Consider the following 21,805-nt stretch of genomic DNA (forward strand, 5'->3'; position numbering starts at 1 on the left):
ACACTCCTGAAGGTTTTCACGCCAAGTCCTCCTCCGCTCCAGCTGGTGTATTTATCACCAGACGTACAGCTCCAAACACTGCAGGATACGAGGTTTACTGTGCTCAGATGTTTTATTGCAGTATCATTATATATAATAGCCATGACAAAGCTATGGGAAACAAGGGATAGAGGCGCTCTGTGTATTCAAATGATGTTAGAATGAAGGTTTTTATGCTGAAATGCATTAATAAAAAATGGTAAACTGAGGCCAAGTCTAGCTGTGTGTGCTGTTTTTGCAGTGGTCTCATGTTTTTCATGGCCTTTTATAATATTTTCACCCCCTCAGAAAAGGTCACAAGAAGAGGCACAGCTGTTGCATATCTCAGTATGATAGGCATCTCTCATGTGATCCAGTTGAGTTTCCTTAGTTCAGATAAATGCACATCGACTGAGCCACCTTGTGTGTTTTCTCGGGGTTTGTGTCATCTCTTGTCCTTACTTAACGGCCTTCAGGTGGAGAGCGCACCAAAGAAACATGTGGTGGAAGAGTTTGAGGAGTTTGACTACAGCGACCTCTATGACGACGTGTCCTTTTCCACAGTGACCATGGGCCCCAATGTCACTGAGTATGAGGTGAGACTGAGCTGTTTGATTTTCTGTTTCTTTTGTGGAAGAAAGCCTCTCTGTAAATCTCTATTTCTGCCTTCACCCGTGGGCTCCACAGATTGTAGAGTACGAGGACTATGACAACACCACAGATGACTACCAGGTGACAGAGTATGAATATGAAGACGAATACGAGGAGCGCTACGGGCCGGCAGCAAGAGAGGGAGAGTACAGTTTGAACACACAGGTACAATCCACACCGTCACACAACACTAAGTTAATGTGTATACATCTTCATTAATATTGCTGTCATATATATTTCCCTCTCTTGTGTCTCTCTATTTGTCCATCCACATTTCTCATTCCTCTATCCCATCTGTCAGGACCTACCGGAGAAAGGACAGAAAGGAGAACCGGGCTATTTGGGACTGGTGAGGAAAACAAGCACAGACACATGCACACATACAGTATATACACACACACACACACGAACACTGCTGACAAAGTGTTATGTTTCTGTTATATTTTGACAGGGCACCCTGATAGTTGGACCACATGGGCTTCCAGGACCAGAGGTTAGTGGCTTCTATTACATTAAATATAACCTCAGTGTCATTACTCTGAAGCATAGAGGTAAGTGTGTGTTTACACCCAAAGATGAACACAACAGCAGCTTTTATTGTGTGAATGAATGATGGCATGTCAGGAGAGTCTGTCAAAACTTTTTGATTAGCTGTGTGTGTGTGTGTGTGTGTGTGTGTGTGTGTGTGTTTCCAGGGAGAGGCTGGACCTCCTGGACCGACAGGGCCAGTGGGACCTCGAGGAGACCCCGGGGAGCTGGTGAGGACTGTCCTCTGTTTGCTGTGTAGGGATGGACCATAGCTCTGATACATGTATTTGAAATACAGAATGCTTTATTGTAATTTGTATTTGATGGTGTGAGAAAAAAAATGACATGATTTTTATCAAAATACCTTCAAGTTCTGTTTTTTTGTACTGTAATCCTGAAAATAGCTTTACAAACCATCCCCCAAAAATCTACCTATCATAATACACCTTCTGCTTGGAGTTATTGTTTTTTTTGTTGTAGTATTTATCCTCTCTCTCTCTCTCCCTCTCTCTCTCTCGCTCTCTCTCTCACTCTCTCTCTCTCACTCTCTCTCTCTCTCTCTCCTCTCAGGGCCCTTCAGGGCGGCCGGGCATAAACGGGGCTGATGGAATACCAGGTCCCCCAGGAAACATAATGCTCTTACCAGTATGACGATACTTTAATTTTGCCTGAGGCTTTACAGTTCATAATGAAGTTATACATGCAGTCATGTGGCCCCACTCTGAAAGGGGCCCCAGTGACTTGTGCTTTTCTGAGCAGCGCCAACCTCTTGGGAAGTTTTGGATGCTGCATAAGAGTTGGTGCAGGAATTGTTATCCAGAACAGACTTTGTTCCACTTTGCTATTACATGTGGGTGCATCACCTCTCCTCCATTCACTCTTCTGCATGGGGCAGGCGACATCAGTATAACGTTAAAACTAATGCATGAATATAGCTAATTTCATGACAACATGTATTTTGTATGCTTGGCAACCAGATCCATTCAGTAGCTCTAAGTGATACAGGAAATCTGAAATGATGAGATCACATCTGATATTCAAACCCTGGAGATGCTGTGAGAAAGTGCTTGTGTGACTTCCCATTTTACTAATTTCCTAAAAACTTACCTTGTTAAGGCCAATTTATACATTGTCAAAATGTCTCTGTAGCTACACCGTTAGTGTCTGGTTTCTGTGCAGCCTGCAGGCTGCCACTGTAGCTTATGTGCACCTGTGCAAGGATGGTGATGCAAGAAGGCAAGAACTGTGATCTTGCCTGGAGGCTTTGTTATTTTTTCTGCTGTGTTTCTGGTTGACTTTCACTGAAGACAACATGAAGCTAGCCAGAGAGCGACAAGCTGAGGAAGCTCCCAAATATGTTCATATTTAGGACGCCTCATCCCCAAATTATTAAGATTGGTAGATCACATTAAATTAATGGCAAGAAATATCTCAAAATATCATATTGGACAGGATTGGATATTTGTGTGTTGTTAATGTGGAATTAAGAAAAATATTTTCTGTCTAGTGTTTAAGTGACCTAAACACAGACTTATCAACACAGAACTATACTTTTCACCACCGGAGACAATTGCAGTGTAGCTATGGCAACAGTTGCATGCAGCACAATATACTGTAAATCAGCTTTTTTGGAGACTTGAGTAGTAGTGCCATGAATTGGCCACTGGGTGGGGTATTGAGACACTTGAGCAGCGTGGGTCAAGTTAAAGTTTGTCTTGAAGCACTTTGTGTGTGTGGGTGTGTGCCTACATGTGTGTGTCCTGCTGCCAGTCAGTGCGACCTTTGGTAATGTCTTCAACAATTTCATCAAGGCATGGGCTTATATGTTAATGTGTGTGTGTGTGTGTGTGTGTGTGTGTGTGTGTAGTTCCAGTCAGGTGGTGATCCACAGCAAGGACCAGTGGTATCAGCCCAGGAGGCTCAGGCTCAGGCCATCTTGCAGCAGACCAAAGTAAAATCCCAAACATCTCTGTGTTATAACTAAAACCACCGCACAGAACTAAATCGCAGTGTTTTTAATTATGATTCTTGCCTCTTCCCTTAACCCCTTCCCCACCTCCAGCTGGCTATGAAGGGACCTCCTGGACCGCTTGGCCTTAGAGGGAGACCTGGACCGCTGGTGAGCTCACATCACTTTGTCATATTGGTAGACACATACAAACAAACAACGGATCCTAATGCACAATGTGAACTTTTCTCCAGGGTTCACCAGGGCCTGCAGGGCTGAAAGGGACCAACGGAGACATGGGGCCACAGGTAAGTTGGTTGATTGCCATGGCAACACACTCAGCTGCTCATCCAGTTCATAGACTATATGATCATGTTGGACTTCATTGGAACTGGAATTGGATTTCACTCTGTCTACCCTCAGCAGCCTTTCATGTCTGCCTTTCTCTGTCTGCCCGTTTTTTCTCCTATTTTCTTCAATCCCACGCTCACTCTCTTCCCATCCTGTCTCCCCAGGGTCCCAGAGGGCTGCCAGGTATCCCAGGTCAGAATGGACGCCCAGGAAAAAGGGTGAGAGTGTTTACTGTGGTACCCTCTTCAAAAAGCACCATCTGTAGTCAGTTATGGTTTTATTACCCAGAATAAGACAATAATCTCTTCTCAAGAATTAAAACATTTGTGTAAACTGAGAATCTAGTGCTCTTATCCATATGTGTGTTTTCCAGGGTCGATCTGGTGCAGATGGGAGCCGCGGTGCAACAGGAGAGGCAGGTGCAAAGGTGAGGAAGACCTGATCTCTATGACCTGATCTCTCTCACTCTTTCTCTCTCTCTGAGTGTGTGTGTTTGAGGAGGTTAGAGTGGGAGTGAGTCCTTTTTACCTACACCAAGGAGGTGTAACCTCTTGCAGGGGGAATGTGATGGCCCCCGTCCTTCCATCTGTCAGTCTGTCAACAGGATAACTCAAAAGCACTCAACAGATTTGCATGAAACTTGGTGTCCTATGGCTACAACAGTGCTGAAAAGGGACAGCATTAAGGATCAACAGGGCTGTAGTTTCCAAATGCATCTACGTATCATCACTTAACGTGGCAGGTTGGTCATAGATCAAGGCAGCATGAAAGAGGGCGGGGCTTCGCACAAACAAGGATGTGACTTCCAGCTGTGTCCTTGGCAGGAGACTTGTTGTTTATATTAGGTATTTATCATAAATCAAGGATGTTTCATTTGCATTTGCATTTGCATCTGTGGACATGATGTTAACTCTAAAACTTTAAAGTCTTGAAGTCTGAAAGAATGTGAAATGTCTCTCTCTCTTCATCTTTCTTTCCCCCCTCCCCCCTTCTCTCTCTCTGTCTCTCTCTCTCTCTCACTCACTCTCTCCCTCTCTCGCAGGGGGACAGGGGGTTTGATGGCTTGCCAGGCCTCCCTGGAAACAAAGGACATAAAGTGAGTTAGCTAATTGATTGATTGACTGATTGTGAGTCACTAATTGTGAATCGGTGAACGATACCTGATAAGTCATGAAATCAACTTTCATGTGTGTTTCTTAGGGGGACAGGGGGAAGCCAGGCCCCCATGGTCCACCTGGAGAGCCAGGAGAAAAGGTGAGAGGTCACAGTGACTGTGGCCATTCATACAGATCTAACCCTCCAACACTTAACCTGCTGTATGTGAATATTAATTTGTGTGTTTAACTCAGGGCTCTGAGGGGCCATCTGGGCCAAGAGGACAACCAGGTGATCCTGTGAGTGTATTTGCACACACACACATACACACACACACACACACACACACACACACACACACACACACACACTTACAGGGAAATTTGCATGAAATGATGCACAAAACATTTAGATATTTTCTGTTCGATGTAATGGTGCAGCCAAATAAACAATGACATCTTGGCTTTCAGCCTTTCACTCAATATTAGCCTGATGTAGCTTCACTGAAGTGCTGCAACCAGCAGATACTGAATATATTCATTACACAGTTATACAATATAGAAAATAACTGACTTAAGGGAAATTAAGGGATGTAATGTTACAAAGCGAATGCACTGTGTCCAGAACAACACTCACACACAAACACATGCACACAGAAAGTTGCAGTAATATCAAATTAGGTTGGTGTGTGAGGTTGTTGTGTAAATTTCATAACATTTTATTGCAATGTGAACTTCAGGGTTCCAGAGGTCTGAACGGCCCCAGAGGTCACCCCGGTCCCCCAGGTCTGCCTGTGAGTATGAGCTTTTATATACATAAACACACACACTCACACACACACAAAATAACCCACACACACATCACCCATCACTCATTCGCACACACTGCATTTTAACTCTAGATAAAGACATCAACTACTAGCAACCATGCTGCTTTATTATTTCCTGCGTTTTTCAATATGAGTAATACAAGGCTATACTACTAATATAAATACAGCTGTAGCGCTGCTATTATGTAATGCTAGATGCGATATCTGATCATAATATTAGTCGGCCCATTTGTTAACAACTATGCAACTCTTACTTCATCAGAGGAATTTACCATCTGTCTGCCAAATACAACATCACACCTGTGAACACCTGAAATTTTTTGATACAACTCGTAATACAAGTTAGCTCTTGTAAGTGTTGGCCTCAACATATCAATGAAACACTATTTCATTGATATTTTCATTTCATTATTGTGCTTGTTATTGAATTAACTTGTTAACATTAAACATTATGCCTCGAACCAAGGAGGCATAGTTAAGAATTTTCTGTTTTTTTTCAGCTGTCGTCCCTTGAGGCTCATGTGACGGCTTTCGAGTAAATAGGAAAAAAAATGATAAGAGTGAGCGATCTGCCCTCCTTTTGTGTTTTTCCTTAAAAGACAGGGGGGAAAGACACTGTTATAGATACAGGGGGATCAAATAACGCAAAGTGCCACAAGATTTATGTACAAGTCCACATAAGGAGGTTCATACATGCATCACAGAGTTGGCTGTCTTGTATTCTGCTGCCTTTAAAAACCTCACATCCTTTTCCTGTATCCCCTCATCTCCTGTAAAGAAAAACTCCTGTGCTTTCCAGTGTGTTTTGGAGGCTGGAACCGAGAAATTAAACAGTTAATGAAACAATGTCTAAGTTAAAGATATTTACCTTTCCTCTTCACAGGGCATCCGCGGAGTTGACGGAGTTCAAGGTTCAAAGGGAAACTTGGTTCGTATAATAGAGACACCAGACAACAGATAGACACATCCGTAGACACATCCAAGTGATTCCCATGACATCATTTCCCTTTTGTCACAGGGACCTCCAGGAGACGTCGGAGCACCCGGGCAGCAAGGCAACCCTGGATTCCCAGTACAGAAAACACACACACATACACACAATTCTTGATGCCTGAATTGATACCAAAAACAGAAATTCCATTCAGCACACACTCCTTGATTTAAAAAATTGGTATAAATATTAACAATCAAACAGAAACTCTGTGTTTCAAGTATTTGTACGTACACTAGAATAAAAACACTTGGCTCCAGAGAAAAGGATCAAGTTTCATTAGTAACATTACTGATACTGAAAACACTTTGGTTTTGACTTGGTGGCTGAATATCAATTCTTGTGACATCCTTACACACACTGATGCTCTGTCTCTCTCCTGCAGGGTTTCCCCGGTCCTCAGGGATTGGTAGGGCTCCCAGGGGAGAAGGTAAGAGACTTCCATCTAATTTCACACCTCAGGGTGCCAGGAGTCTTCGTCTTACTCTTGTGAGTCAATGAACCGTGTCTTATAGGGGCCTCAAGGGAAGAAAGGGATGCGAGGTTTACCTGGAAACGACGGGCCTCCAGTAAGTTCACACACACACACACACACACACACAGACACACACACACACACGCACACACACACACACACACACGCACACAGAAGCTCACACACATACATTACCATGTCCTCTTTTCAATAGGGCCACCCTGGAAGGGAGGGGACTCCAGGAGAAAAAGGGCTACCAGTGAGTCTGTTGTATGTGTGTGTGCATGTGTCAGTGAGTACATGAGTGTATGAGTGTGTGTGTGTGTGTGTGTGTGTGTGTGTGTGTGTGTGTGTGTGTGTGTGTGTGTGTGTGTGCATCCAGCCACAGATGAATGCATGTACAAACTGTCGTAACCGATAAGTGAATGTGTCAGTCATGTTGGTGTGTGGGTTCATCTGTAGGGTCCTCCAGGCGTGCAGGGGCCTGTTGGATACCCGGGGCCACGGGGAGTTAAGGTAAGAAATGTACAGCTAAAACATCACTGATGTCATGTCAAAACCTTGTAGCTCTACTTTTTCTGATTATCGTGTTTTAGGGATTACACACGATTCTCATTGGGTTGGAAAAATTCTGTGATCCCTCGAGCTCATGAAACACTTTCAGAACCCACTGGATACAAAATGCATCGTGGTTAATCTGTTTTTGTTAGTTCCCGAGTAAAGCTGACATCTGGGAGACATGAGGCATTCACCCCAACAGTGACAATATGTTGCATTATCTATTCATAGCTTTCTAACACATCATCACCAGGCCACCTTGCTAAGCCATGTCTGTAGTCTGTGACTGTAACCAAAAAACAGCAAGCGACTGTCATACCGCCACGGGCAGATTTTTATGGAAATGTGCCCAGCAAGATATATTTGCGACCTGATGAGAATGCCATCATCACCAGTAATATTAGCACAATGTTTTTTTCTGTACTCACATTATTAAATTCTCGTTTATTTCTGTCTCTCTTCCTGTTTGACAGGGTGCAGACGGGGTGAGGGGATTAAAGGGAAGCAAAGGAGAAAAGGTAAGAAGGAGAAAAATGTTACACAGTCGGTGTACATGCAGGCTGTTTTGTCTACAGGCCATTTTACACTCAAAGGTCAACTTTGCTCGCTAACACACATCCATCAGTGTTTTTATGTTGTCTATCAAACTGACAGACTGTGCCTTTTATTTTCTGTCTGTTTCCCCCCTCTCTCTGTCTGCAGGGCGAGGATGGCTTCCCAGGGTCCAAAGGGGAGATGGGTGCAAAGGGGGACATCGGAGACAATGGGCTTCCAGGGATCCGAGGTGAAGATGGGCCTGAGGGGCCCAAGGGCCAGATGGGGCCTCAGGGAGAACCTGGCCCTGCTGGCACTGCCGGGGAGAAGGTACAGAACCGAGTCAGCATGTCTGTTTAAATTAAATAATGCTAATCAGGATCAAGTGAGATTTAAAAAAAAAAAAAAAAAAAAAAAAAACAATGAACAAAAATATTTTGAGTGTGAGTCTCTCTTCCTTTATTTCTTCCAGGGGAAATTGGGAGTTCCAGGGCTGCCAGGATATCCAGGGCGACAAGGACCTAAGGTGAAAAAATTTAAAAAGAAATTAATATAGCCTAAGAAAAAACCTGAAAACCACAAATGTTATTACTTCACGCCTCGTTGAACAACAGTGAATGTGCGTGTCTCCCTTGTGCTCAGGGCTCTGACGGTTTTCCTGGTGCTGTGGGCGCTCTGGGAGAAAAGGGAAAGAAAGTGAGTAGATGAAGTGAAGTGTCGGGGTAACACTGACAACAGGCCTATTTATCTGGCTTTCCCCTGCATATTTCAGCTGATGTGCACGTGTTGTCCATGTTTTTTACTCAGGGACCAGCAGGACAGCCAGGAAGTGCAGGCCAGAGGGGTCCTAATGTGAGTGCTGCCTTTTTCTCTGCCTGTCCAGTAGTTCTGTCCCCACTGTAAACAGCCGTGCTGCGTCAGGTCGATAAAAGTTAATGGCTCTCTGTTTTCCCTCTAACAGGGCGCACGAGGTGGCAGGGGAGCGAAAGGGCCCACAGGAAAACCAGGACCAAAGGTCAGCTAACTCTCCTCGTCAACACTACGTCATCTGTTGCATATTGCTATTGTCGAACCACACAGCAATACAATAGCAATACAATGTCAATCCCTCCTTCTGACCTTTTCTCAGGGCTCTTCAGGACATGACGGACCTGCAGGACCTCCAGGGGAGAGGGTGAGATACCACCTCAAGCTGTTTACTAGACAATTGAGTAATGATTTGATTGACTGGTTGATCAAGTGATTGATTAACTCATAGATCAGTTGTGTTTCTTTAGGGACCTCAAGGGCCACAGGGAAGGAATGGAGAGCCTGGACCTAAAGGATCCAATGTGAGTGAAAACATACTGATTACAGGCGCATTTTGGTCCTTTTTGAAGCCCTTTTATTGAAATATAAAATGTTTTCCCCTGCATACTACTGTAAAAACTACTGTTGGACTTGGAAACTTGTTTCAGGAGGAGCTTGGTGCTGTTTTACCACTCTCTCTGGACTGTTGTGCTTTACATGACAGGGTTTTTCACAGTTTTTTTTTTTTGTTTTTGTTTTTTTTGTTAATGCAGTGCTTTGTGTTGGGGTTGGCAGCTTCCTCCAGTGCTGGCTCTAAACTTTTTCTAACGCTGCAGGCCATGTATTTGCCTGTTTTCTGATCAAAAACGGTTCCACGTGTTTTTCCCAGAACCGTTTGCAAAGAAACCTCAGTCATGAGATTAAACAAATCACATGCTGTGGCCCATGGGGATCAGTAGTCACATTCATATGTGAATATCTGACAATTCAATGAATAAAATGTGAACCTGGTGAAATGTAAAAAGGGTAGTGATAATTACCAGGGCCACTTTCATTTTTAATTTTTTATTGCATTTTTATGAACTTACAGGGGCATTTTCCCATAGCACCCATTAATTTCTAACCCCTGGTTTGTGTGCGTGTGTGTGTCTGTGCTTTTGTAGGGCCCAGCTGGGAAGGATGGACTTCCAGGTCACCCAGGTCAGAGAGGAGAGCCGGTGAGTGAGGTCAACTTTCATTAGAACTCGTAAGAGGTCATCTGCCTACCAGAGTCTAACCATCAGCCTCTCTTCACTTCTAACCTTTCCCTAAGGGTTGGACTTTGCCAGAAACACATAACACACACACACACACACACACACACACACACACACACACACACAGCACAGAGTATGTTATTATCTGTCTTGTCTGTATATGCAGGGATTCCAAGGGAAGACAGGACCTCCTGGACCTTCAGGTGTGGTGGGACCGCAGGTGAGCCCCTCAGCATATTTCTTCTGTCATTTACGTCATGTTTGCATGATCTAGGAGACCTGTCTGACATCCTTATGTGTGTGTGTTCCAGGGCAAATCAGGAGAGACTGGCCCAACAGGGGACAGAGGTCATCCAGGTGCTCCAGGGGTGCCTGGAGAGCAGGGTCTACCTGGGGCTGCTGGGAAGGAGGGTGGGAAGGTGTGTACGCACATTCACAGTCACAGTCATACATACACACAGCTGATCATAATTATCATCACATAAATCATCATGTTTTTATGGTACAATATATTGCCTGTTGTGATTTGTAGGGTGACCCAGGAGCACCAGGGACCTCTGGGAAAAGCGGGCCGACAGGACTGAAAGGTTTCAGGGGGAGCAGAGGAGCCCCTGGAGCTATGGTAACACATACACATGTGCACACACACACACACACACACACTAAATGACAGCAGTACAGATTGTGATCTGTGTGTGTTCTTCCCAGGGTCCTGCTGGTCTGAAAGGAGGCTCAGGACCTACTGGACCCCCAGGAGCCATAGTGAGTTTGCCATCTTGTGTTATCACTCTTCATATCACCACTTAATATCACCTCTAACACCTGTTTGTTTTGTTGAATGAAAGCATGTATTTTGAATTCAGGTGATGAGGAGAGGAAAAGAGGAAAGGTTTTTATTTTAAGTTTTTTGTACCTGTGAATATCTTGTGATACCTTGAAGTTGATACTAGTGTTAAAGACTATTATGGAAGCTACAGGTATCAGTTTTCAGTGTCCATCCTCATTTAGCCTGCATGGTCGCCATACTTTTCAATTATTTGAGGTACATCGACCTGAACCACCACAGTAGATGAGGAGTTTTAGACAGAGTGAAAAATGCTCTGAGGCAGGTAAATTATTTATAAAAGGCCCAGATTCTTTACCCTCAACATTATCCTGACCAAAACCATGCCTATAGGTAACAATCTTCAACCAGTTTACAAGTGTTGGTCTAAAAACATTGATCTGTGGTTATTTTCAAAAACTGAATGAAGCAATCTCAGTGTCTGCAGCTCAGTGATATTGAATTATTGAACAAGATGCTTAAAGAGCCGCACGCTGTGCTTTCTGTCTCCAGGGGGCGACAGGTGAGAGGGGCCCTGCAGGACCAGCCGGTGCCATCGGCCAGCCTGGACGGGCTGGACCCATCGGTGGACCTGGACCAATGGGAGAGAAGGGGGAGCCTGTAAGTTCATCTCACTCTCCCTTCTTTGCTGTTGAGTGGTTCTCTTGTTTTGCCATGTTTCCCATAAGTACTGATGGATAGGAACACCATTTCAAAGTCCATATTTTCCAGATGTGATTTTGTGTGTATTGTATGTATGCTGACAGGTGTTGAATGTGTGTGTCTCAGGGTGAGAAAGGTCCGATTGGGCCAGCAGGTCAGGATGGAGACCAAGGACCTGTAGGACTGCCTGGAGCTGCTGGCCCTGCAGGACCACCAGGAGATGACGGGGATAAGGTAATCAGTGTGCATGTGTGCATGCTTGTGTGTGTGTGTGTGTGTATGTGTGTGTGTATGTGAGAGAGAGAGAGGTTGTGTGCTGTGTTGGTAATAACCTGTGTTTGTCCTCTCTGTGTTCACCTGCAGGGAGAGCAGGGTGGACCAGGGCAGAAAGGCAGCAAAGGAGACAAAGGGGAATCAGTGAGTCTAAAGCTGGAGATGTACATCACACACTTCCTGAACTGCATCACCTGTGTATTTCTGATCATGTCTGACTACTGCCCCCCCTCCCCTCCCACCCCCTTTCTCTCTCTCTCTCTCTCTCTCTCTCTCTCTCTCTCTCTCTCTTACTTAATCCACAGGGCCCCCCAGGGCCCCTTGGCAGTCAGGGGCCAATTGGTCAGCCAGGACCACCGGTGAGTCTGCTGCTCCATCCATCCATCATATGCCCACTCATTCTTATTCAGAGTCATTGTGTTTCTAGTCTCTCCCAGCATGCAGTGAATTGAATGCAGGGGAACTGGATAGGTCACCAGTCCATCACACAGCTAACATGCAGAGAAATACACTCACACACATTCACAGCTATGGGCAATTTAGAGATATTATTAGAGTTAACTGATGCGCATGTGTTTGCAGAATGAGCTCAGTGTATTTTGTTTGTTTTGGCATTATCACTTCAGAGCTCAAACACCATGAATCATAGCAAAGATTAATGTCCCAAACATAAGCACTTGAAGGATTGGAGAAGAACTTATTTCTCATTTGCACACTGGGCATTTATTTATTAAACTCGACAACGGCCTCTGAATTGGTGTCACAGTCACGGGCTTCAAGAGATTTATTTTGTATTGATTCAACCAGTAACCTTTAAATTCAACTGGCATCAGGGATAATCTGTGTAGAGGTGTTTGAGCGTTTCAGAATCACAGAAACACTCACTCATTGGGTTCTCTCCTCTCCTCTTCTGTGTCACAGGGTGCGGATGGAGAGCCCGGTCCCCGAGGCCAGCAGGGCATGTATGGCCAGAAAGGAGATGAGGGACTTCGTGGCTTCAAGGGCTCAAAGGGGCCAACGGGATTACAGGTGATATTGATTCAACCAAGCACACCAGGCACAGAACGTTGAAATAAGACCTTCTGAAGAACATCGAGCTGTACACCCTAATCGTGTATGTATGTGTGTGTGTGTGTGTGTGTGTGTGTGTGTTAGGGTATGCCTGGTCTACCAGGAGAAAAGGGGGAGAGCGGGCATGTGGGACTTATGGTGAGAGCCTATGTTTATGTCATTAATGTTTTTTTCATTCAGTTTTTCATTCACTTAAATAAATGAGTAAAGTGATGATTCCTACATGACACATGTTGGACCTCTCTACCTGATTTTAGGGCCCACCTGGACAACAAGGCCCCACAGGCTCCCAAGGACCCATTGGGGGTCAGGTAAGTACCACACATATATTCACACATCCTCAGATCCAAGGCATAATAAATAATAAATAGTGTTTTCCCTCTGTGCTGTGTAGGGTCCAATGGGTCTTCCAGGGATGGTAGGACAACCAGGCCTTGTTGGAGAGAAGGCAAGGAAACTGAAACACCTGTGTGATGGGCAATATTACTGTCGACTGCATCACTCTGCATAGCTCTTTTTTTTTCACAATCTCTCCCTTTCTCACTCACTCATTTTCTATCTTTCCTAGGGGGAGGATGGAGAGGCAGGGGACCCAGGACCAGTGGGCGTGTCAGGACGGGCTGTGAGTCTTTGTTTGTTTGTTTGTTTTTGTATTGGAAACATCATGCAACGTGCTTCTTGTTTATGTTTCACTGTGCTCCTTTTGCTGCTTTAGGGAGAGAAGGGTGATCAGGGGGAGAAGGGTGACACGGGCCCTCCAGGAGCAGCTGGTCCTCCAGGAGCCAGGGGCCCCCAGGGGGAGGATGGAGCCAAAGGCAATGCTGTGAGGAACCTGACGAACACAAATAGCAAATATCTCTCCTTCTCTTTACTATGTCACTGAAATCACTGATACAGTATGTGACAGTATAAAAAGAATTATAAACAATACAAAACACAATACGAAACACTGTGATCCAAAGCAGTCTGATATGATATGATATGATATGCAAAACCATACTATAATGCACTGTATGATTTCATGTGACAGAATATCATGGCAATTCTGGAAACAAAATGTTGCAGTGTGATAGGATACAATATGAGACACTACAGTGTAATGTGATATATAATGTATATAATATGATACGATTCACTATGATTCAATATGATATGATGCATCATGACTTGATAAGCTACAATGCAATGTGATATAATATGTGTTACAGTATCATACAATGTGATACAATACAATAAGATATAATACAATGCGTTGTGATATGATACAGTGCAGTGTAATACAATGCAGTGCAATACGATGTGATACTAAACAATGTGGTACTATACGATGTGATACTATACAATACAATATGATCCGATGTGAAACAAAATGATATATGATACTTTGCGATATGACAGCGCAATGTGATTTGACATGATATGATACAATGCAATATAATGTGATGTGATACAATGCGATTCAATGCGATATGATCAATGATTCAATATGACACCATATAATGAGATACATGCATTACTGCACTATTGTCTATTGTGTGACACAATGCAGATCAATTTGATGTGATGCAAAACGATACAGTGCAGTACTGTGCATTACTTTATTATGAGATGCAATACCATACTGTGCTATATGATACACTTGATATACTATGCAATACTATACCATATTTTACTGTACTATACTGGGTAATACAAAACTATATCAACTAAACAATATGTTATATTGTACTATACTATAGTATTAGTGTTAACAGTTAACTCAGCCCTGCCCACCTCGTCTCCCCACAGGGTCCAATAGGTTTCCCAGGGGACTCAGGACAGCCAGGAGAGGCTGGACCCAATGTGAGTTTGCTTCCTCCTTGTCTTCCACTTTGTCCCTCTCTTTCTCCTCCTATCTGTATTTTACTTAACTTTCCCTCTTACTTCAAGTCAGTTTATTTACAGGAGAAAAACGAATACTAATGCCAAGTCATTCCCTTTGTGTCTTCATCAGGGTGTGGATGGTTTGCCTGGGTCTAAAGGGGATACAGGAGAACCAGGGAAATCTGTGAGCTTCTTCTGTCTCCTACACACCATGCACAGGACTACCTTCTTCAATTCATAATCTCTAAAGATGTCATTATATATGATGGACCCTACAACCTGATTCTTGTTCTTTTTCAGGGACCAGTGGGAGCGTCAGGGGAGCCTGGACCAACTGGACCACCTGGGCGAAGGGTGTGTGTGTATATGCTATGTGTGTAGGTGTGTGTGAGGCATGCAACACCTTCACCTTAGATAACCTTTGCTCTCATAGACTGAGATGTTTTTATAACTCTCCAACCAGGATTTAGGTCTGTTCCCTCCTGAGGGAGAGATTGGATGGAGTTGTCTTGTATGGGAAAACAGTGTGTATGTATTTGTGTGTATGTGCATCAGTGTGTGTACGTGAGAGAGAGACCTCAGCTGAATGGTTTTAAAATGTTTTTCTCCTCAGGGCCACATGGGGAAACCTGGGAAGGAGGGAAAGGCAGGCATGAAAGGAGGAAAGGTGAGGGCAACAAACAAAAGTTTAAATAAAAACTGCTGGATGTTCAGGGCCTTTAGACCTTGTTCTCTTCTCCCTCCGTCTCAGGGGTCTCCTGGACCAGAGGGCTTCATAGGGAAGACGGGGCCCGTCGGTGCGCAGGGGAACCCAGGGAAGCCCGGCCCCCAGGGTTTAAGAGGAATCCCAGGCCCTGCGGTATGATATCTTAGCAGTGGGAAGGAACCAGTGGGGGTATAGCATAAATCAAATGATGGAGGCTGCCTGTTCAAGAACTCAGTTGTGTCTGTGTGTCTCCCTAATAGGGTGAGCAGGGTTTAAATGGACCACCTGGCCAGACCGGACCACCAGGTCCTATGGTAAGGTGACATATTAAAAATTACTCCTGAGTGGCACATCGATTGATTGGAAGAAAACTCGTTTCTTCTTTCATTTCTTGCCTTACTTGCCAGAACTTATTAGAAAATGGAGGACCTTTCACCCTCAGTCCACTGCAATTTCCTTTCTTTAATGTAGCAGTAGATGAATGTGTCTCTACATGCCACAATCCCCTGCTGGGAATTTGGTTTGACCTTGTCACCACCTTTCCTCCTCAGGGCCCCCCGGGACTACCAGGGCTAAAGGGAGACCCCGGCAACAAGGGAGACAAGGTTACTGCATGTGTAAAAACAATGTGCACTCTGACCTGGACTGATGAACTTGAATTTGACCTTGTGGCCATGTCTGGATGTGTTTAGGGCCATGGTGGTCTGATAGGTCTGATCGGGCCACCAGGAGACGTTGGAGAGAAGGGAGACAGAGGACTGCCAGGAAACCAGGGGCTACAGGGTCTCAAAGGAGAAGAGGTGGGAAAGCACACACACACACACACACACATTAAAATCTCCATGTGGTACTTTTCCTTGTAGGTCTTTCATTCAGCGTATCCACATATTTAGTCATTGTGTCGGAGTGTTTCTTTGAGCCTCTGTGTTTTGTTTCAGGGTGCAGTTGGTCCTGGAGGTCCCAACGGTCCTCCCGGCCCTCAGGGTCTGAGTGTGAGTATGCAGACTAAACTTCATTTTAACTGCATCAACATACAGGACTGCTGCTAGCGCTTGGATTGCTGAGTCATCTCCGTTCCTCTGTGTCTTTAAATCTCACAGGGTTCTGTTGGTCCAAAAGGCTCAAAAGGAAATCAGGTAAATGTGACTTTCAAATTTGCTGTTGGATACTCATACCTCGCACTGCTACACAAAATTAATTAGTTTACTCTTTGTGTGTGTTGTGTGTGTGCGTGTGTAGGGTCCAATTGGTCCCAGAGGAGACACAGGACCTGCAGGTCCTCCAGGACCACCAGTAGGTTCTCCATACAGAAATATTCATGCACATTCATGCACTGTTCAACCTCAGCTTATCCACAGCCAGCTATAGCAAGCTCATTATCTGTCTTCTCCTCTCTCTTTATACATCTATCTCTTCTCTTTTCCTGCCCTCTCCCATCCTCTCTCTCTGTTTCTTTCTGATCACCTCTCCTCTTTCTCAGGGCCCACCAGCATCTAGGATCGTCCCTCTGCCAGAGCAAGGAAGGAGAAGGAGACACCCTGTCTTGGTGGACGGTGGCGCATTGGAAGAGGATGAAGGGACAAATGGAGGAGAGGAGTGGATGCAAGGGGATCAGGCGAGGATAGAGGGGGGGCCGACAGAGGAGCAAGACATGGAGGAGGTGTTTGCGTCTCTGTCCTCTATGAGAGTGGAGGTGGAGGGTCTGCGAAATCCCCTGGGGACGTACCACAGCCCCGCCCGCACATGCAAGGAGCTCTACTTCCTGCACCCAGAGCTCCCAGATGGTACTTCAGTCAATCTGTGTGTCTCTCCCTACCCACCTGTCTGTCTGATGCTCTGCATGTCTGTCTTCCTGTTGTCCTCTGTGTCCAGCAAACAGAACTGACTGGCTGTGTGTTTGCTTCTCGAGCTGTCTGTCTTGCGTCATCCATCTGTGTGATTTCTCTTTGTGTCTTGTGTTGTTGTTGATGATGTTATTATTATTATTGTAGAGGCTCATGTTGCCTCCCTCTCTCTATCCAGGTGAGTACTGGATAGATCCTAACCAGGGTTGCCATAGAGACTCCTTCAAGGTGTTTTGCAACTTCACTGCACATGGAGAGACATGTCTGCAACCTGACAAGAAGTTCCAGTCGGTCAGTGTACACACACACACAGCCACACCGACACGGTATATATGCACACACACATACATGTGCACTGTGTGACGCACGTGCACCAGTGCATACTCGCAGTTGCACACATTTTTAGAATATTTTGATGCAGTATTATTTCAAAAACTATTCAAAGCCGATATCACAGCAGCCAAAAAAAGTCAGCTCACAGCCTGCCCTGCTGGAGATGAAACATTATTCATTCATTGTCTGGGCTTGCAGTTTCTGGATGTTGATGTTTTTGTTTATTTACCATCAGGTGAGGCTCACAGGCTGGAAAGGAGAGAAGCCAGGCACCTGGTACAGTAAATTCAGGAAAGGAAAACAGGTATCATGTGTGATTTTTATGCATGTTGTTGGTTTCTTTTCTGTGTGTTCATACTTGATATCTATGTGACTGCATAAGTAAATGAGAAGTAAATCTTTATTTATGAAGCGCCTTTCCAAACACAAGTTACAAAGTGCTGCATACCAACAAAATGCAATAGAACAAAACAGAAGATAAAAACATAATTTCATGACACAAAAAGCATGCACTAAAAAAAACAATTTGAAAAAGCTGAACTAAATAGGCACTGATGCTATGATAAAATTAAAAAAACATACATACAAACAAAATGCTACCAATTAAATTACCTGCTGAAAATGTGTGTCTTCAAAAGTCTTTAAAAGTCGAATACAGGAGCTCAAATTTTTATGGAAACTGAAATTACAGTGCATAGCCATCGTCAAATGTCTGCCTGGATGTCGGGATCCTCAGTGGGGCTAGGTCAGAGGATCTGAGGGATCTGTGAGTTTATTCATGAGATGATGCTGCTGTTTACCTGTGAGTGACTCCAGTCTCCTCCTCTAGTTTTCCTACACTGGGTCAGACGGCGTTCCAGTCCACGTGGTGCAGCTGACCTTCCTGAAGCTGCTGAGCGCCACAGCCAAGCAGACCTTCACCTACCACTGCCTCAACTCGGCCGCCTGGCTGCACACCGCCACCTACAGCCACGAACACGCACTGCGCTTCAGGGGCAGCAACGGGGAGGAGCTGACACACGAGAACACACATTACCTTGGTGCACTGTATGACGGCTGCCAGGTGAGGAGTACAAGACACAAACCTGAGCACAAGCCACTAATCTGTAAGAAAAACTATTGCAGATCAGCGGTGTAAGCCAGAGCATTTATACACACACACACCCACACACACACACACACACACACTTACATGTTTGTTTTTAATTATTTCTCTCTGTTTCTCCAGGCTCGGTCAGGGCAGGAGAGGACAGTTTTGGAGTTTGACGCTCCACATTCTGACACGCTCCCCATCATCGACGTGGCTGTGTCCGATTTTGGAAATGGGAACCAGAAATTTGGCTTCCAGGTCGGCCCAGTCTGTTACAATGGTTAGCCGAGGCAGGGAGCCAAAGACGAGAGTAAATTAAGAGGAGCCATGGACACTTTTTAACATGCAGGGAGAAAACTACATTCAAGACTTGCCTGATGCCACATATTTATAAATAGATTTACCTAGAACAGTGTTCCTTCATCTAAACATACATTCATTTATGCACACATTTCATTCAGTTATGCTATCCTTCATCCAAACATTCACTGTTTGGATTCTCTCACAGCTGGGACTCACATATTGTGTCTTAAAAGCAGTGCATACATTTGTTGTTATCAGTGACAGCCAGCCGCATCCACTGTTACACACATTCACTCTCTGAAGGAGTGAGCGGTGCTTTTCATTTGTTCATCCTTGCACTCATCCACATCGAAACATCATCACTCACTCTCATGCGACTGCGCAGTATGACCAGAGAAACACTGAAACTTTGAAAACACCACAGATGCCACCTTTCAGCAGCCCATCATGCTGTATTGTCACCAAACCTCATTTTGTTTTGTCTTTATCTGTTTGTTTGTCTTCGTCGTGTTGTGATAATTATCTGTTATGTGATGTGTACATTGGAGTGTAATTGATCACGGTGCTATTATGTAACTCCTTGCAGAGTACATTTCATTGTTAAAGGGAACTGGGGCAGTGCATTTTTTTAATATTGTGAAGCCATGTTTTTTTTTGTTTTGTTTTGTTTTTGTTTGTTTTTTTAACATATGTTTCAACATAACAAACCAAACTGTGGTACACAATCGCCTCAAGGTCTTTCTACACATGTTTGTGGGGGGGAAGTGACTGAGTAACATATTTTAATAAAAGTACAAGATGTACATTTAAGTTAATCAGCTGAAACTTAGTTTTATTGAATTCATTTTGCTAAAGTGCGTCCCGCAGAGAGAGGCTTGGAGGATTGCAGGAGTGTTTTCTGTGCCACAGCCGCTGCTCCCGCTGAGCTCGATGTGATTTCCCAGCAGGAAAAATCTCTTGTCAGTATGCTGATTTTATTTCCACACTCTGATCGGATATAATAAGGTGTGTGTGTGTGTGTGTGTGTGTGTGTGTGTGTGTGTGTGTGTGTGTGTGTGTGTGTGTGTGTGTGCGTGTGCGTGTAACTACTCTGTATTCATTGTGCTCTGCAGTCTCAGCATACATCATTCATAATTCTCCCTCCGTTGTCCAATCTCCCCTCATTCATACATTTCACCGTTTTTGATGACCCCATTTCTTCTTTCTCTCTCTCTCTCTCTCTCTCTCTCTCTCTCTCTCTATCTCTCTGTCTCTCTGTGTATACATACACTGAAGAACTCCAATAATGTAAAACTTTAATGAGAGAAAGTGAATGAGCGGAGCACAGCCAGGGTCGTTGAGCTGGTATTTTTCACTCATGAAAAATAGATGATGTGACATGAGTGTGAAACTCAGCCACTTCATGGTGAAGTACACCAAGGGTGGCAGCAAGTGGAGCAATCTGCATATTATTTTTTTTTAAAAACTCCTAGAGTCTCAATGTTTTTGCAGAACACCAACCAAATTTTAATCTCCCTCAGGCATGACAGTTGGTCTGCCTCTGTTCAATATTATTTATTATTTTTTTCCCCCTGTTTGAGCACTGAAGATATGGGAATGGCCACAGAGATAAACGTGACAGCAAAGGGGGAGGAGAAAGGAAGGAAGGTCTGATATTTGTTTTGCTTTAATCTCTTCATATGTTCATATCCCTCGTTCTATCATTTTGTCATCCCTTGACGCATCCATTGTTCTCTCATATAGTTTTTGATATTGACTGATACAGTATCTTCTTCTCTGTACTATGGAGTTCATCTGCAAAAACAGTTAAAAGTTATTCCTGGGAGAAAAAAGAACTGACTGTTACATGTAATGCTTCCAAATATACATTTTTAATTTATTTCAAAAGGGGACAATGCACATTCATCCATACAACAAAATGCCCATTGTAGCTGTTTTGGCTCAGTTTCATCTGTCAAGGCAAGGCAAGTTTATTTGTATAGCATCATTCATACACAAAGCAATTCAAAATGATTTACAAAGGCATAGAAATACAGAAAGAAAAAAACATCTAGAAAATATGAAAAGTTTAAAATCACTAAAAGCATAGTGATAAATACTGTAGCAGTCATCCCTGGGCTTCACATAACATACTTTCTGAATCAAAAATCCTATGCCATTAGCCAACCAGTGTACTTTTTTTCTCAATAATATGTGGAAAAAATATTTTCAGGTTCAGAATAAGAAATACTTGATTGAGGGGAAATTGGGTCACTTGCAGTTGCTCAAATTCTGAAGAGAAAAATATATACAAGCATAAGTGAAATATAAGAAATAGAAAAAGAAAAAAGAAATGTAAAAATATGTGCATTAGAAATTTGTAAAAAGTGTATTATGTAAAAATATCTGAATTAATCCTATAATAATATTACCACCACATATATAATACACAGAAATAACAACAATGTGAATATGTATAAGTATAACTATATACACTAAAGTATTTCACCATTGAGTTTTGCATCATTTTTGAATTGTAGAATTATTTTTAGCAATGAATGCAAGAAGAGATATCTATTTTTGCAACTTAACTCTTATTTTGTTAAAGGTGTATTTTTTTTCATGCTTTCTTCCCCTTAGAAACCAAATTCCCTTAAATGACACTAAAAAATATAATGAATATGCAATATACAAATTTGTCAAGTTTGACATGCTGTCTCACACACAAACTGTTGCCCTTGCACACAGAAAAACACACACACACACACACACAGCTCAGTAAGATGTCTACTGCCTTTGTTGACGTAACAGATAATCATCCTGTTCTCCAACTC

At 43.7% G+C, this 21,805-nt stretch overlaps 1 protein-coding gene across 1 annotated transcript in view; it reads left to right on the forward strand.

Moving 5' to 3' along the window:
- LOC115363039 (collagen alpha-1(XI) chain-like) overlaps positions 1 to 19,802 on the forward strand; it is a 35,084-nt gene extending 15,282 nt beyond the window's left edge. Inside the window, exons 7-66 of the mRNA XM_030057116.1 lie at positions 495 to 614; positions 706 to 834; positions 971 to 1,018; positions 1,121 to 1,162; positions 1,365 to 1,427; positions 1,768 to 1,842; positions 3,065 to 3,148; positions 3,260 to 3,316; positions 3,400 to 3,453; positions 3,661 to 3,714; positions 3,870 to 3,923; positions 4,539 to 4,592; positions 4,697 to 4,750; positions 4,846 to 4,890; positions 5,331 to 5,384; positions 6,304 to 6,348; positions 6,439 to 6,492; positions 6,797 to 6,841; positions 6,927 to 6,980; positions 7,101 to 7,145; positions 7,349 to 7,402; positions 7,918 to 7,962; positions 8,147 to 8,308; positions 8,451 to 8,504; positions 8,621 to 8,674; positions 8,786 to 8,830; positions 8,940 to 8,993; positions 9,108 to 9,152; positions 9,256 to 9,309; positions 9,931 to 9,984; positions 10,190 to 10,243; positions 10,335 to 10,442; positions 10,556 to 10,645; positions 10,732 to 10,785; positions 11,360 to 11,467; positions 11,636 to 11,743; positions 11,873 to 11,926; positions 12,088 to 12,141; positions 12,704 to 12,811; positions 12,938 to 12,991; positions 13,111 to 13,164; positions 13,248 to 13,301; positions 13,422 to 13,475; positions 13,569 to 13,676; positions 14,642 to 14,695; positions 14,847 to 14,900; positions 15,017 to 15,070; positions 15,330 to 15,383; positions 15,468 to 15,575; positions 15,683 to 15,736; positions 15,974 to 16,027; positions 16,115 to 16,222; positions 16,361 to 16,414; positions 16,523 to 16,558; positions 16,662 to 16,715; positions 16,903 to 17,206; positions 17,445 to 17,557; positions 17,835 to 17,903; positions 18,429 to 18,662; positions 18,828 to 19,802. Of these exons, the coding sequence (XP_029912976.1) occupies positions 495 to 614; positions 706 to 834; positions 971 to 1,018; positions 1,121 to 1,162; positions 1,365 to 1,427; positions 1,768 to 1,842; positions 3,065 to 3,148; positions 3,260 to 3,316; positions 3,400 to 3,453; positions 3,661 to 3,714; positions 3,870 to 3,923; positions 4,539 to 4,592; positions 4,697 to 4,750; positions 4,846 to 4,890; positions 5,331 to 5,384; positions 6,304 to 6,348; positions 6,439 to 6,492; positions 6,797 to 6,841; positions 6,927 to 6,980; positions 7,101 to 7,145; positions 7,349 to 7,402; positions 7,918 to 7,962; positions 8,147 to 8,308; positions 8,451 to 8,504; positions 8,621 to 8,674; positions 8,786 to 8,830; positions 8,940 to 8,993; positions 9,108 to 9,152; positions 9,256 to 9,309; positions 9,931 to 9,984; positions 10,190 to 10,243; positions 10,335 to 10,442; positions 10,556 to 10,645; positions 10,732 to 10,785; positions 11,360 to 11,467; positions 11,636 to 11,743; positions 11,873 to 11,926; positions 12,088 to 12,141; positions 12,704 to 12,811; positions 12,938 to 12,991; positions 13,111 to 13,164; positions 13,248 to 13,301; positions 13,422 to 13,475; positions 13,569 to 13,676; positions 14,642 to 14,695; positions 14,847 to 14,900; positions 15,017 to 15,070; positions 15,330 to 15,383; positions 15,468 to 15,575; positions 15,683 to 15,736; positions 15,974 to 16,027; positions 16,115 to 16,222; positions 16,361 to 16,414; positions 16,523 to 16,558; positions 16,662 to 16,715; positions 16,903 to 17,206; positions 17,445 to 17,557; positions 17,835 to 17,903; positions 18,429 to 18,662; positions 18,828 to 18,974 (4,464 nt within the window). The 3' untranslated portion in view covers positions 18,975 to 19,802. The remainder of the gene's footprint in view (positions 1 to 494; positions 615 to 705; positions 835 to 970; positions 1,019 to 1,120; positions 1,163 to 1,364; positions 1,428 to 1,767; positions 1,843 to 3,064; positions 3,149 to 3,259; positions 3,317 to 3,399; positions 3,454 to 3,660; positions 3,715 to 3,869; positions 3,924 to 4,538; positions 4,593 to 4,696; positions 4,751 to 4,845; positions 4,891 to 5,330; positions 5,385 to 6,303; positions 6,349 to 6,438; positions 6,493 to 6,796; positions 6,842 to 6,926; positions 6,981 to 7,100; positions 7,146 to 7,348; positions 7,403 to 7,917; positions 7,963 to 8,146; positions 8,309 to 8,450; positions 8,505 to 8,620; positions 8,675 to 8,785; positions 8,831 to 8,939; positions 8,994 to 9,107; positions 9,153 to 9,255; positions 9,310 to 9,930; positions 9,985 to 10,189; positions 10,244 to 10,334; positions 10,443 to 10,555; positions 10,646 to 10,731; positions 10,786 to 11,359; positions 11,468 to 11,635; positions 11,744 to 11,872; positions 11,927 to 12,087; positions 12,142 to 12,703; positions 12,812 to 12,937; positions 12,992 to 13,110; positions 13,165 to 13,247; positions 13,302 to 13,421; positions 13,476 to 13,568; positions 13,677 to 14,641; positions 14,696 to 14,846; positions 14,901 to 15,016; positions 15,071 to 15,329; positions 15,384 to 15,467; positions 15,576 to 15,682; positions 15,737 to 15,973; positions 16,028 to 16,114; positions 16,223 to 16,360; positions 16,415 to 16,522; positions 16,559 to 16,661; positions 16,716 to 16,902; positions 17,207 to 17,444; positions 17,558 to 17,834; positions 17,904 to 18,428; positions 18,663 to 18,827) is intronic.
- The last annotated feature ends 2,003 nt before the right edge of the window (positions 19,803 to 21,805 follow it).

Source organism: Myripristis murdjan, chromosome 1, assembly GCF_902150065.1.
Source record: "Myripristis murdjan chromosome 1, fMyrMur1.1, whole genome shotgun sequence".
Classification (NCBI taxonomy): Eukaryota; Metazoa; Chordata; class Actinopteri; order Holocentriformes; family Holocentridae; genus Myripristis; species Myripristis murdjan.